The following is an 18,380-nucleotide window of genomic DNA, read 5'->3' as shown; positions in this document are numbered from 1 at the left end:
TACTTTTTTGCCTGGTTCCTCACCTGTGGATATTTTGCTTTCCTTTTTTCCCCCATTATTTTTTGTTTTGTAGCCCCTCTAGTGTCCTTCATGCTTTTTGCCTGGGTTTAAGTTTCCTTTCTGTTTTTTTTTTTTGCTCCAGAGGCTCTTAGGCCTGAGCTCTGGCCAGGTTGCATCACCTTTTTTTTTTTTTTTTTTTTTGGGGGGGGGGGGGGGGGTGAGTGGCCTTTTTTTCTCTCATCATTGAACCTTTTGATTTAGTATCAGCTGTTTTCCCTTTCATGTTCCAGATGGTTCCCAGTGGCTTCAAATGCTGTTCCCAGTGTAATAGGGTAATCTCTGAGACTGATCCCCATAACTGGTGTCTCCAATGTTTGGGTCCAGACCACGAAGCTCCTTCCTGTGTCCTCTGCCTGCACATGCAAAAGAGGACACAGAGAGCTAGTGAAGTCCATCATTAAAAACACTTTAGTGCTAAGTCCAGCCCATCGACGTCAGCATCTGAAGTGTTGATCCCATTGGCTACAGCGGCTACTTCTGACAGTGGGAGCATACTGGCATCTAGGAGGTCTCCCCCTACCTCGACATTGGGCGCTGTGATAGTGCTCCGGGACCGATCTGCATTGGACCTAACACTGAGGAGGATGAGGATTTGACGTCATCCTCATCATAAGTACATAAGTATTGTCATACTGGGAAAGACCAAAGGTCCATCAATCCCAGCATCCTGTTTCCAACAGTGGCCAATCCAGATCACAAATGCCTGGCAAGTTCCCAAAAAAGTACAAAACTTTTATACTGCTTATCCCAGGAATAGTGGATTTTCCCCAAGTCCATTTAATAATGATCTATGGACTTTTTCTTTAGGAAGCCGTCTAAATCTTTTTAAAACTCCGCTAAGCTAACCGCCTTTACCACTATCTCTGGCAACGAATTCCAGAGTTTAATTACACGTTGAGTGAAGAAATATTTTCTCCGATTCGTTTTAAATTTACTACATTGTAGCTTCATCGCATGCCCCCTAGTCCTAGTATTTTTGGAAAGCGTGAACAGACGCTTCACATCTACCTGTTCAACTCCACTCATTATTTTATAGACCTCTATCGTATCTCCCCTCAGCCGCCTTTTCTCCAAGCTGAAGAACCCTAGCCGCTTTAGCCTTTCCTCATACGGAAGTCGTCCCATCCCCTTTATCATTTTCGTCATCCTTCTCTGCACCTTTTCTAATTCCACTATATCATTTTTGAGATACGGCGACCAGAATTGAACACAATATTCGAGGTGCGGTCACACCATGGAGCGATACAAAGGCATTATAACATCCTCATTTTTGTTTTCCATTCCTTTCCTAATAATACCTAACATTCTATTTGCTTTCTTAGCCACAGCAGCACACTGAGCAGAAGGTTTCAACATATCAACGACAACACCTAGATCCCTTTCTTGGTCCATGACTCCTAACGTGGAACCTTGCATGATGTAGCTATAATTCGGGTTCCTCTTTCCCACATGCATCACTTTGCACTTGCTCACATTAAACGTCATCTGCCATTTAGACGCCCAGTCTCGTAAGGTTCTCTTGTAATTTTTCACAATCCTCCCGCGATTTAACGACTTTGAATAACTTTGTGTCATCAGCAAATTTAATTACCTCACTAGTTACTCCCATCTCTAGATCGTTTATAAATATATTAAAAAGCAGCGGTCCTAGCACAGAGCCCTGGGGAACCCCACTGACTACCCTTCTCCATTGAGAATACTTACTGACCATTTAACCTTACTCTCTGTTTTCTATCTTTTAACAAGTTTTTAATCAACAATAGAACACTACCTCCTATCCCATGACTGTCCAATTTTCTCTGGAGTCTTTCATGAGGCCATCTAAAAATCCAGATACACAATATCAACCGGCTCACCTTTATCCACATGTTTGTTCACCCCTTCAAAGAAATGTAGTAGATTGGTGAGGCAAGATTTCCCTTCACTAAATCCATGTTGACTTTGTCTCATTAATCCATGCTTTTGAATATGCTCTGTAATATTGTTCTTAATACATAGTAACATAGTAGATGACAGCAGAAAAAAGACCTGCACGGTCCATCCAGTCTGCCCAACAAGATAATTTCACGTGTGCTACTTTTTGTGTATACCTTACGTTGATTTGTATCTGCCATTGTCAGGGCACAGACTGTATAAGTCTGCCCAGCACTAGCCCCGCCTCCCAACGACCAGCCCCGCCTCCCACCACCGGCTCTGCCATTTTGCCTGGCATCGACGTCAGACTCACTGGTCTATAATTTCCCGGAACTCCTCTGGAACCTTTTTTAAAAATTGGCGTTAAATTGGCAACCCTCCAGTCTTCTGGTACCATACTCGATTTTAAGAATAAATTACATATTTCTAACAATCGCTCTGCAAGCTCATTTTTCAGTTCTATCAGTACTCTGGGATTAATACCATCCGGTCCAGGAGATTTGCTATTCTTCAGTTTGTAGAACTGCCCCATTACATCCTCCAGGTTTACAGAGAATTCATTAAGTTTCTCCGACTCGTCAGCTTTGAATACCATTTCCGGCACCGGTATCACTCCCAAATCTTCCTCAATGAAGACCGAAGCAAAGAATTCATTTAATCTCTCTGCTACGGCTTTGTCTTCCCTGATTGCCCCTTTTACTCCTCGGTCATCTAGCGGTCCAACTGATTCTTTTGCCAGCTTCCTGCTTTTAATATACCTAAAAAAAAATTTTTACTATGTGTTTTTGCCTCCAACGCAATCTTTTTTTCGAAGTCCCTCTTAGCCTTCCTTATCAGCGCTTTGCATTTGACTTGACATTCCTTATGCCGTTTCTTATTATTTTCAGTCAGTTCCTTCTTCCATTTTCTGAAGGATTTTCTTTTAGCTCTAATAGCTTCCTTCACCTCACTTTTTAACCACGTCGGCTGTTGTTTGGTCTTCCGTCCTCCTTTTTTAATATGCGGAATATATATGGCTTGGGCTTCCAGGATGGTGTTTTTGAATAGCATCCATGCCTGATGTAAATTTTTGACCCTCGCAGTCACTCCTCTAAATTTTCTTTACACCGTTGTTCTCATTTTATCATAGTCTCCTTTTTTAAAGTTAAACGCTAACGTATTTGATTTCCTATGTATACTTACTTCAAAGCTAATATCAAATCCGATCATATTATGATCACTGTTATCAAGCGGCCCCAGCACCATTACCTCCCGCACCAGATCATGCGCTCCACTAAGGACTAGGTCTAGAATTTTTCCTTCTCTCGTCGGCTCCTGTACCAGCTGCTCCATGAAGCTGTCCTTGATTTCATCAAGGAATTTTACCTCCCTAGCGTGTCCCGATGTTACATTTACCCAGTCAGTATCGGGGTAATTGAAATCACCCATTATTATTGTGTTGCCCAGTTTGTTTGCGTCCCTAATTTCCTTTAACATTTCTGCATCCGTCTGTTCATCCTGGCCAGGCAGATGGTAGTACACTGCTATTACTATCCTTTTCCCCTTTACACATGGAATTTCAGTCTACAGTGATTCTAAGTCGTGTTTTGTTTCCTGCAGAATTTTCAATCTATTTGATTCAAGACTCTCGTTAATATACAATGCTACCCCTCCACCAATTCGATCCACCCTATCACTACGATATAATTTGTACCCCGGTATGAGAGTGTCCCACTGGTTATCCTCCTTCCACCAGGTCTCAGAGATGCCTATTATATCTAATTTTTCATTTAGTGCAATATATTCTAACTCTCCCATCTTATTTCTTAGGCTCCTGGCATTCGCATATGGACATTTCAAACTATGTTTGTTGTTCCTATTTACATCATGCTCAATACTTGACAGTATTAATTTGCAATCTTTTGTCTGATTTTTATTTAAGGACACCTGATCTACTACGGTGTCTTTTGCAACCTCACTATCAGGATACCCTATGTTCCCTGTTTTGGTGATATCTTTGAAAGATACCTTGTCCCGAACCATGCGCTTTTGAGCGACTGTCGGCCTTCCCCCCATTTCTAGTTTAAAAGCTGCTCTATCTCCTTTTTCTCCGAGGACAAGCAGGCTGCTTGTTCTCACTGATTATAGGGGGTGACGTCCGACGGCAGCCCCAGGATCGGAAGATCTTCCTTACAACAAAGTTTGCTAGCTCTCGCGTGCAGATGGCGCGAACCGCGCATGCGTGACCGTCTTCCCGCCCGTAACGCGAGCGTGCTCCCCAGTCTCTCTTTTTCCGTGGTTCGGAACAGCTGTGTATTGGTCGTTCTCTGCCCCAGAGAGGCCCGCGCTGCGTTCTTTGCTGCGTTTTTGCCGAATTCGGCTTTTCTTCGAAGTATACTCTCATGTTTAGTTACAAAAAAAAAAAATCGTTTTCCTCTATTTTTTTAGAGTTTTTCCCCGTAAGTTTCCTTTCTTTGGTGTGAGCGGCTTTTTTCGCTGCCCATACGGGTTTTTCCCTTCTTTTGGTGCCTCTTTTTCCGGCATCATCACGTTTGACCTTGCCGGCGTGATTTTTCCACCCATGTCCTCGAGGCCTGCCAGTGGCTTCAAGAAGTGCACGCGGTGCAACCGGACGATCTCGCTCACTGATAGGCACGTTTCGTGCCTTCAGTGTCTCGGGGCTGGTCATCGCCCTAACGCCTGTACTTTGTGCCTCCAGCTCAAGAAGAGGACCCAGGCAGCGAGATTGGCCCAGTGGAACACTCTGTTCGAAGCCTCGTCCGGTCCTTCAACGTCGACGAGCCAGCGGTACCGAGGTCATTGCCGTATTAATGTCGGCATCGGAGGGTGCATCGACATCCGGAGTGCAGGTGATGGCTGTCCAGAGATCCCACGCTGGTAGCAGTGAGCCATCGAGTGGGTCTCCACCCTGCCTCGAGGACTCCTGCGGTGCAGGCCCCCTGGGACCGACCACCTTCAGACCTGGCCCCGAGGAGAGCTCTGGATTCCAAGTCTTCCTCTTCGTACCAGGAGGTACCGCTGGCGTGCTTCGTGCGAAGGCGAAGAAGCACCGTCATTGGTCACCCTTCCCGTCACTGTACCGAGAGCTCCGGGACACCGAGGGATTCGGTACCTGTGAAGCGTCGATGCCGGGAGGACCGTTCCCCCTCCATACAGGAGGTGTCGATGCGCTCTGCTCCGGACAGCCCGGTACCCGCCTCCAGTGCCCCAGGCAGGTTTCTGACTTAGTCGCCGGTACCGACCCCACTGCCTTGCTCGACAGCCCTCTGGACGAGCAACCTCAGAGCCATACTCCGGAGATCGTTGAAGGGCTGCCTGCGACCACCTGCTCCGGTACCGTCGGTGCCCTGCGCCACCAGTACCGTCGAGACACGCGGCAGTTTGGCTCCCCGCCCATGGTGAGACGGCGACGCCAGTACCGGGGCTTGCGGCATCGGCTTCCGCTGCCACCCAGGTTGAATTCCCGTCGACATCGCTGGAGGGAGCTTCGTCGCCGGCAGCGCTGGGAGTCTTCTTCTTCGGCACCGCCATAGGGGACCTAGTTCCTCGCGTCGAGAGGGGGCTCTGCTTCGGGCTGAAGTTCGTGAACTTGTGTCCGATACCGAGGTGAGGCCTCGGTGGGAGGCAGAGGGAAGATCCCAGATATTTCTCTGACGAGGAGTCTTGTGTCTTCCCTCTGGATCCCACTTCTTCGCCAGAGAGAAAGCTTTCGCCCCTGGAGAGTCCTGTCTTTTTCCGTCATTTGTCCAGGAAATGTTTATGGCCATTCCCTTTCCAGTGGTTACTGAGGATGAGCCCAGGGCTGAGATATTCGAGGTCCTGGACTATCCTTCACCACCTAAGGAGTCCGTCCACTGTTCCCCTTCATAATGTCCTGAGGCAGACATTGATTGCGAACTGGACAAATCCCTTAACTAATCGCACTATTCCCAAAAAGATTGAGTCCCAGTATCGGATCCATGGGGACCCGGAGTTGATGAAGACCCAGTTGCCTCATGACTCTGGAGTTGTGGATCTGGCTCTCAAGAAAGTCAAGAGTCTAGGGATTACGCCTCGGCGTCCCCGGGCGGGAGTCTAGGACTCTGGACCTCTTTTGGGAGAAAGGCCTACCATTCTGCTATGCTCGTGTCCAAGATTCAATCCTACCCAGCTCTACACGAGCATCCACATGCGGAACAATGTGAGGCAGCCTGACAGACTTGGTCGATAGCTCCCGTCGTAGCAGGCCAAGCCTTTTCAGGAGGTGGTCAGGCAGCTGAAGGCGTGGTAGGAAATTCCTGTCCAGGGGTGTTTACACACTTTTATGTAGCGTCCAGGGCCGCTGCTCAAGGTATAGTGATGCACAGACTCTCATGGCTGCGTGCCTCTGACCTGGAGAATAGAGTCCAGCAGCAGATTGCGGATGCGCCTTGCCGGGGGGATAACATTTTTGGTGAGTGCGTCGAACGGGGTGTTAGAACAGCTCCGCCAGCGGGACACCGCATTCGACAAGCTCTCCCACCGGACGCCTTCAGCATCTACCTCAACAGGTAGACGTTTTTATGGGGGAAGGAGGAATGCTCCTTACGCTTATAGTAAGCGGAGGTACAATCCACCTGCCCGCCAGCCCTGCTCAGGCTAAGCCCCACCTCGCTCGTTTCGCATCAACATCGTGCGCCTCCTCAGGCCCCTGCAGCTTCCCAAGCAGAAAGCAGGGACGGGCTTTTGACTGCTCCAGGCGAGCATAGCCGAGATAAAAGTGTCTGTGCTGGACGATCTGTCAGTCGGAGGGAGGTTAAAGTTTTTCACCAAAGGTGGCCTCTCATAACCTCCGACCGTTGGGTTCTTCAAATAGTCTGGCTAGGATATGCCCTCAATTTGATTTCAAAACCTCCAAATTGCACCCCGGAGCTCAGTCTTTCAGCTTCCAGCACAAGCAGGGTACTTGCAGAGGTACTCTCTGCCCTTCTCAGGGCCAATGTGGACGAGCCCGTGCCACTGGGGCAGGAAGGGCTGGGATTCTATTCCAGGTACTTTCTTGTGCAAAAGAAAACAGGGGGGATGCGTCCCTCCTAGACCTAAGAGCCCTGAACAAATATCTGGTCCGAGAAAAGTTCAGATGCTTCCCTGGGCACCCTTCTTCCATGATTCAGAAAAACGATTGGCTATGTCTCTCGGGACTTAAAGGATACTTATACTCACATCCCGATACTGCCAGCTCACAGACAGTATCTTCGATTCCGTCTGGGAACACGCACTTTCAGTCCCTGTGTGCTTCCCTTGGTCTCGCCGCTGCACCCAGAGTGTTCATGAAAGCCTGGGCGGCAGTGGCGGCGTCTTTACGCAGACTGGGAGTGCATAGTTCCCTTATCTCGACGATTGGCTGGTAAGACACCTCGGAGGCAGGAGCTCTACATCCAGGCAGGTGACTATTCGACTCCTGGAGCTACTAGGGTTTGTGATAAATTATCCAAGTCCCACCTTCTTCCAGTTCAAAAGACTAGAATTCATAGGAGCTCTGCTGGACTCCCAGACGCTCATGCCTACCTCCCCGAGGCGAGGGCAGACAATCTTCTGTCCCTTGTTCCTGGGTGCAAGAGTTGCAGCAGATCACAGCTTGGCAGATGTTGAGATTGCTAGCCAACATGGCCTCCACGGTTCACGTGACTCCCATGGCCCATCTCCACATGAGATCAGCTCAATGGACCCTAGCTTCCATTGGTAATCAAGCTGCGGGATGTCTGGAAGACGTAATCCGTCTGTCCACAAATTTCTCACATCCCTACATTGGTGGACAATTCGCTCCAATTTGACCTTGGGACATCCTTTCAGATTCCTCAGCCTCAAAAAGTGCGGACTAAGGATGCGTCTCTCCTGGGGTGGGAGCTCATGTCGATGGGCTTCACACCCAAGGATGTTGGTCCCTCCAGAGACAGGGTTTCAAATCAATCTCCTGGAGTTACGAGCGGTCCTGGAACCGCTAAAGGCTTTCAGAGATCGGCTATCCCACCAAATTATCCAAATTCAGACAGACAATCAGGTTGCCATGTACTACATCAACAAGCAGGAGGGCACCAGATCTCGCCCCCTGTGTCAGGAAGCCATCAGGATGTGGCTTTGGGCTAGCCAGCATGGCATGTTTCTCCAAGCCACGTATCTGGCAGGCGTAAACAACAGTCTGGCCGACAGTTGAGCAGGAATGCAACCTCAAGAGTGGTCTCTCAACTTGGAGAGTAGTATGCAAGATCTTTCAAGCGTGGGGCACCCCCTGGTAGACCTTTTTGCCACTCAGACCAATCACAAGGTCCCTCAGTTCTATTCCAGACTTCAGGCCCACGGCAGGCTAGCGTCGGATGCCTTTCTCCTTCATTGGGGGGAGGGCCTCCTGTATGCGTATCCTCCCATACCCTTGGTAGGGAAGACTTTGCTGAAACTCAAGCAGGATCGTGGAACCATGATTCTGATCGCTCCCTTCTGGCCGCGTCAGATCTGGTTCCCTCTTCTTCTGGAGTTGTCCTCCGAAGAACCGTGGAGATTGGAGTGTTTCCAACCCTCATCACTCAGAACGAGGGGGCGCTTCTGCATCCCAACCTCCAGTACCTGGCTCTCATGGCCTGGATGTTGAGAGCGTAGACTTTAGGCCTCCTTGGGTCTTTCTCAGGATGTCTCCCGAGTCCTTGCTTGCTTCCAGGAAAGATTCCACGAAGACTAAACTGGATCCTGTAGTACCACAGAACTCCCATGCATCGGTCCCTCTTGAAGCATGGTAGTGGGAGCCCCGGGGTGTCAGTATTGCCGGCACTCGAGAGGCTTCAGCGTCAAGAAAAGTGCTCCCCCTCTCTTGTGGAGGTGCCAACACTGCAGCCACCATGCAGCCAGGCTTCTGCTTCTGATTTGGCACTGTTCCACATTGGCCCCGGCCCCACCTTTGCTAATGCCTACTTTCCTGGTCAGCGCATTTTTGGCACCATGAGCTGTTTACAAAACTCACTATGCTAATCCTCTGATGCACAAGATTGGCCCACCAGCTGTGAGTTTTGAAACTGCTCATGGTGCTAGCATTCGGAAAGGAGCAGTACACCGGGAAGGATTTGAGTTGATGGTAGGAGGTCTTTCCCAAATGCAACAGAGTAGGTTTTTTTTTGTTGTTGTTGTTACATTTTGTACCCCACGCATTCCCACTCATGGCAGGCTCAATGCAGCTTACATGGGGCAATGGAGGGTTAAGTGACTTGCCCAGAGTCACAAGGAGCTGCCTGTGCCTGAAGTGGGAATCGAACTCAGTTCCTCAGTTCCCCAGGACCAAAGTCCACCACCCTAACCACTAGGCCACTCCTCCAATCCTTGTTGAGATCCCCCTCCAATGTTGCCAAACCACTATCAGCAATAGTGATGTTGCCTTTTTGTAGGGCACTTTGTTAAAAAAATGTTTGCAGCCCATGATATACACACTGGTTACTAGAAGGTGACTATGAACTCCACATTTTGCCATTGTCTTCATCTCTATGTCACTTCTTCAAACAGGGCAAATTTTGTCTTTCTTCATGTGCATGAGATGTACCGTCATGCTCAGGTGCCACACTCTGTTTTAATAATGGTCATTCTGCTCTATTTCTAGGAGGAAATGACCAGTGCTTTGGCCACTATGAGGGTGGACTATGACCAGGTGAAGATCAAAGATTTGAACACATCCAACAACCGTCTGCTTAACAAACGCCAGCAAGAAGCAGGGGGATGGTGCAGCTACATCTACAGGATGCAACAACCAATATGAAGGGAACAAGAAAATCAGGACTAAGGAAAGGAGCTTAAAGAAATGCCTGAAACCAATGGAGTTGGGACTTGAGTCCTCCAGTGCCACAGTACAAGATATGGGTACTAATGCAGAGACTTGGCTTGAGGCATAAAAGCTTGGTCCTGTGGCTCAGTTAGGGACACAGTCCTCAACAAATTTTATTGGCATTACAGTTTGGGGGATAAAAATATTGTTTTAGATTCTTTCACATTTTTCCTTTACTTTTTATTGGGTTGCTTTCTCTCTGCAGTGAGAGGTTGGCAGTTTTGGTATAACATAAGACCTGCCAGGATAAAGAGAGGGGAAGGGTTGGGTTCTGATTTATAATAGTCTACAGCAGTCCCCAGGGCCAGTGACACTATTTACTAGGGCCGTTGCTACAGAGGGCTTTGCTCAGAAGTGCGGCAAGCTGACATAAGTCAAAGTCAGCATATAGTGTGTTGCTGTTTATGGGTAATTTTAGTGCATTTTGGAGACCCTGGGATAATATTAATGATTGAGCTGTTGGAGTAGCTGCTAAGTGAAATCAAGGAGAGTGATTTAGTTGCCATCCTCCTGGAATTAAGTACTAATTACCAATATCCTTTCCAGTTAAGAGCTTCACTCAAGGAATTATACTGGATTTCTTAAGCCAAAACAGTATGAGCCAAAACAAACCTTCAAGCCCTAAATGTAAAGATTATCAAAGGCTGGAAAGGGAGCGCATGTTCTGCATTCCTATGGTTGATTCACATTATAGGCCAGCTTCCTGCATGGACATTCCTTGGGGAAACCTTTTGAGGAGTGTAGTCTGGGGAAAGGAGCTTCCTGATTATCATTTCTCCTTGAATCTGCTGACTATCAATAAAGTAGATGCTTGCCACATAAACAAAAATTTAAGAGGCATAAAATCAGGCTGCTGATTAGGGCCATAGCTCCATAAATAAATCAGTGTTATATAATTACTCCTGAATATAGTGAAACACAAACCCAGGTCTCAAACTGACTAGCGAAAACAGCCTGAATCAGGCTTTTATTTGTACTGTCTGCATTTACACTTGAGGTTTCTTCTTCTTTATTCATACCATGTTTTAATCTTCAGCTAGCATGAAAAGAAAATTGTGACACTGAAGGAACTGGATGGAAAGAGCAGTAAGAACCATACGCCAAAACCAAGAATAGTCCCTGTTTGTCTGTCTCAAGTAGATTTTAAGCTCTGTCAAGCAGACTTTCTCTTATGAATTTATGTACAAGTCTGCATATGTCTTGTAGTGCTATAGAAATATTAATAGTGGTAGTAGTAGTAGTAAATCCTTTTCAAAGCATAATGATGCATTTTGTTGTAACTTAGTGACATAATATACATAGTAGATGACAGCAGATATGTCCCCCAACAGTCACACTTATTATCGATTCATGATTAAACCAAAAAATGAATGTGGTTTCCTTAGCGCAAACCAGCAGATGAATCCTTGAACTGGTGGGTTGTGTCCATCTACCAGCAGGTGGAGATAGCGATAACTAACTAAAGTGATTGGTATTGGAACGACCATCCCCTCCATAGGCTAGTATATCTCTATCTCCAGCAGATGGTGTGACGTCTCCATTACGAGCTCCTAGATTCTTTTTCTTTGGGATTCCTCCTGGCTAATTTTTAGCCAGTTGAGTGTTGGGGCGATTGGGCCATCTGTGCCATCCTTGGGGGCCTGATAGCAGTTCCCTTCCTCACCACTTTTAAAAAAAAAGAAAACAGCTTCAGTGCTACTCAAACAGCCCTAGGTGCAGCCAAAAATAAAAAAAGGCAGGCAACTGAAAGGAGGAAGCATTCTCTAGTGTTTCTCTGTCTGTTTACGGCGCATTTTGCTCTGGGAGGCTTACAGGTACTGTATGACTGCCGTTGGGTGAGTGTTGGTGATTATTTATTTTTTTCACTTACCACAAGGTCGGCATGGTGACTGAGAGCAGTCAAATGGTGCTCCCGCTGCAGGAAAAAGAGATCCACAAGGAGGCGGTGTTTGGACGGGCTGCTCTAAATCTGTGCCTACTGATGCCGTGCCCGCCGCAGAGTCTTCTGTTTCCTGCGCTGGTGCGCAAACCATTTTGCCTTCGCCTCCCGATGCGTCTCCCACCAGTCAGCTGATGGCGGTTTCAGAGCCCTTGCATGCTGCCGTGCAGTTTTCTCTACTCTCAGGTACTTCTTCCTCTCCTTCGCTGTTAACTGTGGGACGTTTTCTGGTCCTGGGATGTCTGGGAGTTTGTGCTCCTCCTTCATCAGCTTATATGTTAAAGCAGGCTGCCCCTCAGCCTTTCTTTCCAGTTCCCTTGATGCCTTTAGCAGCTCTGTGGAGGTATAGAGCTCAATTCTGTTCCCGTGAACAAGCTCCAAGATATAGGGAGGACTTCCTCTTTTTCTGAAGCGGGTCCCAGTTCCCCTTTGCTTTCCATGGCTGCGTTTCCGGGGGATTCCCTCCGCCCTTCCAAAGTTAGATGAGCTAGAGGAGGGTGAATTAGTGTAGAAGGAGTCTGATGATGCTACTGCTGTCTGGGTTTTCCATAACGCGGAGCTTCCGTCACTTATTTCTAATGCTTGGCAGCTCTGGATATTGCTCACCCCTGATGCGCAAGCTGCTATCTCGGTCAATCTTAAAATGTCCAGCAACAGCGGAAGCCTTCTAAGGCGTTCCCAGTCCACAAAGCCATTCAGGACTGATTTCAGCTCAGTGGTCAAGACCCTGAGGAGTCTTGTAAGGTGTCCAGAGCAATATCTCACCTTTATTCCGGTGACTGCGGATCAAACAGACAAGTATTTTCTCCCTACTGTGGATGCTTTGGTGATGGCGGTCACCAAGAAGATTACTCTTCCTGTGGAAGGCGGTGTAGCTCTCAAGGACATGCAGGACCGTCGTTTGGAAGCTTCTTTGAAACAGACCTTTGAGATGTCCGCCTTGGCTCTCGGGGCCTCGATTTGTAGCTCGTACATGGCCAGGGCGTGCCTTAGTTGGCTTCATCAGACAAAGGAGCAAGACCTAGATGAGGGTTTACGCTTGGAGTCTGTCTCTGCTTATTTGGAATCCGGTTTAACTTATTTACCCGACTCCATCTACGACCTTATCTGTGCTTCTGCTAATCAGATGACGTTGGCAGTCTTCTCGCCGTTTGTTGTGGTTACATCATTGGGCGGTGGATTTGGCCTCTAAACAGCGACTCACTCGGTTGCCGTTTCGAGGCAAGCTCCTTTTTGGGGAAGACTTGGAAAAGATTGTCAAGGACTTGGGTGACTCTAAAGGTCAACGTCTCCCGGAGGACAGAGCTAGATCTGGTCTCCCGCGGCATTGCCATGGCTTCGCGAAGCGCAGTCTGACCTAGTGGCTTTCCGGTCCCCACTTGGGGAAGGGCATGTTTCTGGTGGCTCCGCAGTGGGTAGTCATAATCACGGATGCCAGTCTCTCCGGTTGGGGGGGGGGCCCTTTGTCTCCACCGTCATGCCCAGGGAACTTGGTCAGCGATGGAAGGTGCTTGGCTGATCAATCGCTTGGAACTTCAGGCAGTTTTCAACGCCCTGCAAGTGTTCTAGACTTTGTTGTCGGGGAAAGAGGTCCATGTGTTTTTGGACAACACGGCAGCAGTGGCTTATATCGGCATGGTGGCACCCAGAGCCTGGCCCTGGTGACCAAGGCGGATCGCCTCTTCCGGTGGGCGGAGGCTCACCTGCTATGCCTGTCGGCAGCTCACATCGTGGGTCAGAGCAATGTGCAGGCATATTTTCTCAGCCGACACGCCCTGGATCCAGCAAAGTGGGAGCTGTCAGCGGAGGTGTTTCAGTTGCTTTGTCAGAAGTGGGGCACTCCATTGATGGACCTCACAGCGAATGCCAAGGTTCCCCTCTTCTTCAGCAGAAGGAAAGAACCCGGGTCTGCAGGACTGGACGCTCTTCTTCAGCCATGGCCAGAGGACACACTTCTGTACGTTTTTCCCCCTTGGCCCTTGATAGGGTGGGTCCTACTCCGGATCAGTCAACATCCAGGCCAGGTCATCCTGGTGGCTCAGGATTGGCCCCAGCGCCCTTGGTATGCAGATCTGGTGTGGCTTCTGGTGGAGTCACCCTTCTGTCTTCCAGATCTTCTTCCTCAGGGACTGGTTCAGATAGAGGATCCCTCCCGCTTTGGTCTTACGGCTTGGCTATTGAATGGGCGCGTTTGAGAAAAAAGGGCTATTCTGCGATAGTAATAACTACCTTATTGCAGGCTTGCAAGCGGTCTACCTCGATGGCCTATGCCCGTGTTTGGCGCACCTTTGTTGCGTGATGAGAAGACCAAGAGTGGTCTCCTTTTCAGGCGTCAGTAGCTCAACTCTTGGCCTTTTTGCAGGATGGTTTACAGAAAGGATTAGCCTATAATTCGCTTCGAGTTCAGGTGGCTGCCCTAGCGTCAGTGGCGTTCCTAGGGGGGGGGGCGATGGGTGCGGTCCGCCCCGGGTGCACGCCGCTGGGGGGGTGCCGTGCGCGCCTGTCCTTCGTTCGTTCCATGCTCCCTCTGCCCCGGAACAGGTTACTTCCAGGTTACTTACAGGACAGCCACACGCGGCACCCCCCCCAGCGGCGTGCACCCGGGGGGGGGTGTCCTTTCGCAGGGGGGGGGGGAGCACTGCACCCGGGGGGCGGGGCGCATCGGCAATCCGCCCCGGGTGTCAGCCCCCCTAGGAACGCCACTGCCTAGCGTGTTTTCGGGGTAGAGTGTCAAGTTCTTCCTGGCTGCTCATCCAGACGTCCGTTTCTTGCGTGGGGTGCTTCATCTGTGCCCTCCTTTATGTCAACCCTGTCCTTCCTGGAGCCTTAATCTAGTTCTCAAGGCATTGTAGGGCCCACCTTTTGAGCCGTTACATAGGGCTTCAGATAAGGACCTCACCCTGAAAGGGGGTCTTTTTGGTGGCTATCGCTTCAGCTCGTAGGATCTCTGAGCTTCAAGCTCTATTGTGTCGTGATCCTTTTTTGCAATTTTCAGAAGCGGGAGTCACTTTGCGCACTGTGCCTTCCTTTTTGCCGAAGGTCATCTCGGCTTTTCATCTTAATCAGTCTCTTTTTCTTCCTTCCTTTCGGGAGGAGGATTATCCCTCGGGTTTCTGTAAGCTTCATCTTTTAGACGTGCGTCGCGTCCTTCTCCGCTACTTGCGCATGTCTAATAACTTTCGAGAGACGGATCATTTGTTTGTCCTTCTTTCGGGTTCCCGCCGCGGGGAGGCGGCTTCTAAGCCTACTATCACTTGATGGCTTAAGAAAGCTATTTCCTCTGCGTACTTGTCTGGTTGGATGGCGCCCAAGCCGTTGCAAGCTCATTCAACCAGGGCGATTGCGGCTTCGTGGGCAGAGTCCTCGGTGCTGTCCTTACATGAGATATGTCGGGCGGCTACTTGGGCCTCCGTACACACCTTTTCCAGGCATTATAGAGTTGATATGGCTGCCAGATCAGATGTTTCTTTTGGAGCGGCGGTGTTGGCTCGGGGGGTGACAGTTTCCCTCCCTGAGACTTCTTTGTTAAATCCCACCAGTTCATGGATTCATCTGCTGCCTGCGCTAAGAAAGGAAAATTTATGTTTTACCTGATAATTTTCTTTCCTTTAGCCGTAGCAGATGGATCCAGGATCCCTCCCTAAATTGCTGTCACTTTTCTCTCTTTTCTGCGTGTTTGTTGTTCCTGTCTGTTTAGATTATTGTTATGCACAGACTTAAACACAGATTTAAAATGAAGCAAGAACTTTCAGATTCAATTTGTTATAATATTTGTTCTGTTCAGACTGTTGTGGTTTTCTCTACATTGGTGAGGAAGGTTTTTTGGTTTTCGTGCCGGGTTTTTTGCTTTGTGATGAGACATATACTAGCCTATGGAGGGGCTGGTCGTCCAGTACCACTCACTCAAGTTAGTTATCTCTGTCTCCACCTGCTGGTAGACGGACACAACCCACCAGTTCATGGATTCATCTGCTGTGGCTAAAGAAAAGAAAATGATCAGGTAAAACAATTTTTCCATAAAATACTTGATCCTGGTCTTTTTGTGCCATTTCTGAGACATAGATTGTAGAAGTCCAGCCTGCATTGTCTTTAATTCCAGCTACTGGAGTAGCCACCAAAGCCCTCTCCAGCCCATCCTAAACTGTCTTGCCATTTACAGGACACAGACTATAGAGGTCTGCCCAGCACTGGCCTTAGTTCTTCACAGCCAGAGTCACCATCTAAGCACCATTCAACACATCAACACACATGCAGCCATTTAAGTTTTGTTTTTTACAAACCTGTTTTATATAATACAAGAGGCAAAATCAATATAGATCAATTATAGACGAAAATCAACCAGTTTCTATGCTAGAGTCTAACAACTTCTTGCTAACTTGGGATGAACTCAGTAAAAACAGATGATATAGCTCCTATTAAAACCAAATCTAGACCAAATAAAAAGCTATCTAACTGGTTCAATCAAGCCATCCTAAACACGAAGAGGCTGTGCAGAAAATTAGAGAGAAAATGGATGAAAACAAAAACCATAGAAAATAAAACACTGTAGAAGAAAGCAACTAGGGATTACAAAACTAAAATAAGCCAAAATTAAATACTTTGAAAAATTGATAGAAGCTGAATACACAAACACCAAAAAACTATATGCCTTGGTTAAAAACCTTATGAACACTCAGGAGATAATATCTGTAAACAAAAATACTCCTGCATCACAACTGGCAATATATTTTGAGCAAAAAATATGCAAGCTTAGATAAAATGTAATCCATCTAACAAGCGAGCTAGACAGTTATCTTACAGAACCCAATTTATTGTCCATTGCTGCAGATGTAGTATGGTCCAACTTCTTACCTCCAATTTTTTATACAACCAAAGCACTTCTACATAAATATTTTACCTCTCATTGCATCTTAGACCCTTGTCCAAGCTACCTCTTGAGGTCAGCTCCTGACTCCTTCATTGAATGTCTAAGATCACATATCATACTTATTCAAACATGGCATCTTTCCTGAATCAAAAGGTAACATCATGTTAACTCCCATCATGTTAACTCCTAAAAGCCATCAGGGGGGTAAAACTGATGTGAACAATTACAGATCAGTAGCATCAATTCCATTGATTTACTAAATTAATGGAAGATATGGTAGCACAACAACTTTACGTAATTCCTAAACTCCTCATTTTTACATGAGACACAATATGGTTTCAGACCCTGTTACAGCACTGAGACAGTCTTAAAAACTTTAATATCTAATTTTAGGAGAGAAATTAGTAGAGGCAGAAAAATTCTTATCCTGCAATTTGATATGTCCAGTGCCTTGACGTGGTAGATCATGACAACATGGGACTATGTGGCAGAGTCCTTCAGTGGTTCAAAGGTTTCCTCAATTTAAGAGCATATCAAGTGAAATTCACGGGTCTTTTATCTCCCCATCATGGTCTGAGGTAAGGTTCTCCATTATCTCCTGTCCTCTTTAATTTTAAATCGTTTTTATTGACGAAAAGTACAGTACAAACACATGTTTAACATTAACACCAAACATAGTACAAATACCATCAAATTTTGCCCACGTCCTTGGAATCGTCAATGAGTTTTCTATTTTTATCCCTTAATCCCCCCTCCCACCCATACTTGAGTTCCTCTATTAATAAACTTTGTCATATTTCTACTCAATTTTGAAATAGAGGTAACTGAGATCTATAATAGATGATACATTGCAAAGAAAAAGAAAATTGAGGGAAACAAGTACACATCACCATTCCTAAACAGAACCATCCATCATCAAGCTGTGTTTCTACCCCCCCTTTTTCCCCCTCCCCTTTTATCTCTCCCAGCATCCTATCTTCCCTTGCCCTTCCCCCCCCCAATCGACTCTGCATCATCCAAGCGCGTAGGGCCCTCGGCCACCCCAGGGAGTGCCCAGCTTCTCCTAATCTACTCCTCCCCCCCTAATCAGGGAATGAATTTAACACCAAACTGCGGGCTCTATGGGACAGGGATCTGATATATTTATCCCAGATAGCTAAAAACATCTTCCTCCGCTTATAAGTCAAGCGGGCATATTGCAATTCAAACAACATCAAAGTATGTAATTTATTCCTCCATTGCCAATATGACGGGCCTTGGTTGCTGATCCACACCCCCAACACTGATCTTTTAGCCAGCATTCCCGCCTTTCTAAGCAGTTGAGAAAAATATTTATCCTGCCGGCCAAAATCCTCATATTGTTCTAATAGGAATCCTTTAGGGGACATTGGGATTGGATTACCTCCCAGATGCTCCAGGTAGGTAGTCAACTCCCTCCAAAAACTTTGAATACGTGCACATTTCCAGAACGCATGTATTAATGAGTTAATTCCTTGATTGTATTTTTTGCAAATGGGTGAGTCTATACCTCCCGCCTTGAAGAGAGGCTTGTGAAATAAGCTTTGTGTAGCACTCGAAAATTGCATTCTCTTAATTCTGCGTTGATCGATCCTGATGGTATTCTGTTTATTAAATGATTCAGATTTATCTCTTCCGCTGGTATACCTAAATCACCGCCCTACCTCTGTTTCAGTTCTGTTTTCTCCTGTGCTACCTGTATGATCTCTAAAGCTTTTTTCAAAGTTGATACTGACATCCCTCTATCTTGAATGGGTTCATAG

General features: G+C 47.3%; 1 protein-coding gene across 1 annotated transcript in view; it reads left to right on the top strand.

Moving 5' to 3' along the window:
- The window catches only part of MAPKAPK3 (MAPK activated protein kinase 3), a 132,418-nt gene extending 118,233 nt beyond the window's left edge, over positions 1 to 14,185 (top strand). Inside the window, 2 exon segments of the mRNA XM_030205632.1 lie at positions 9,572 to 9,672; positions 9,674 to 14,185. Coding sequence (XP_030061492.1) covers positions 9,572 to 9,672; positions 9,674 to 9,860 — 288 coding nt within the window. The 3' untranslated portion in view covers positions 9,861 to 14,185.
- Positions 14,186 to 18,380: the final 4,195 nt, after the last annotated feature.

This window comes from Microcaecilia unicolor, chromosome 6 (assembly GCF_901765095.1).
Source record: "Microcaecilia unicolor chromosome 6, aMicUni1.1, whole genome shotgun sequence".
NCBI classification, from domain to species: domain Eukaryota; kingdom Metazoa; phylum Chordata; class Amphibia; order Gymnophiona; family Siphonopidae; genus Microcaecilia; species Microcaecilia unicolor.
This window is presented reverse-complemented; position numbering and strand designations above follow the sequence as displayed.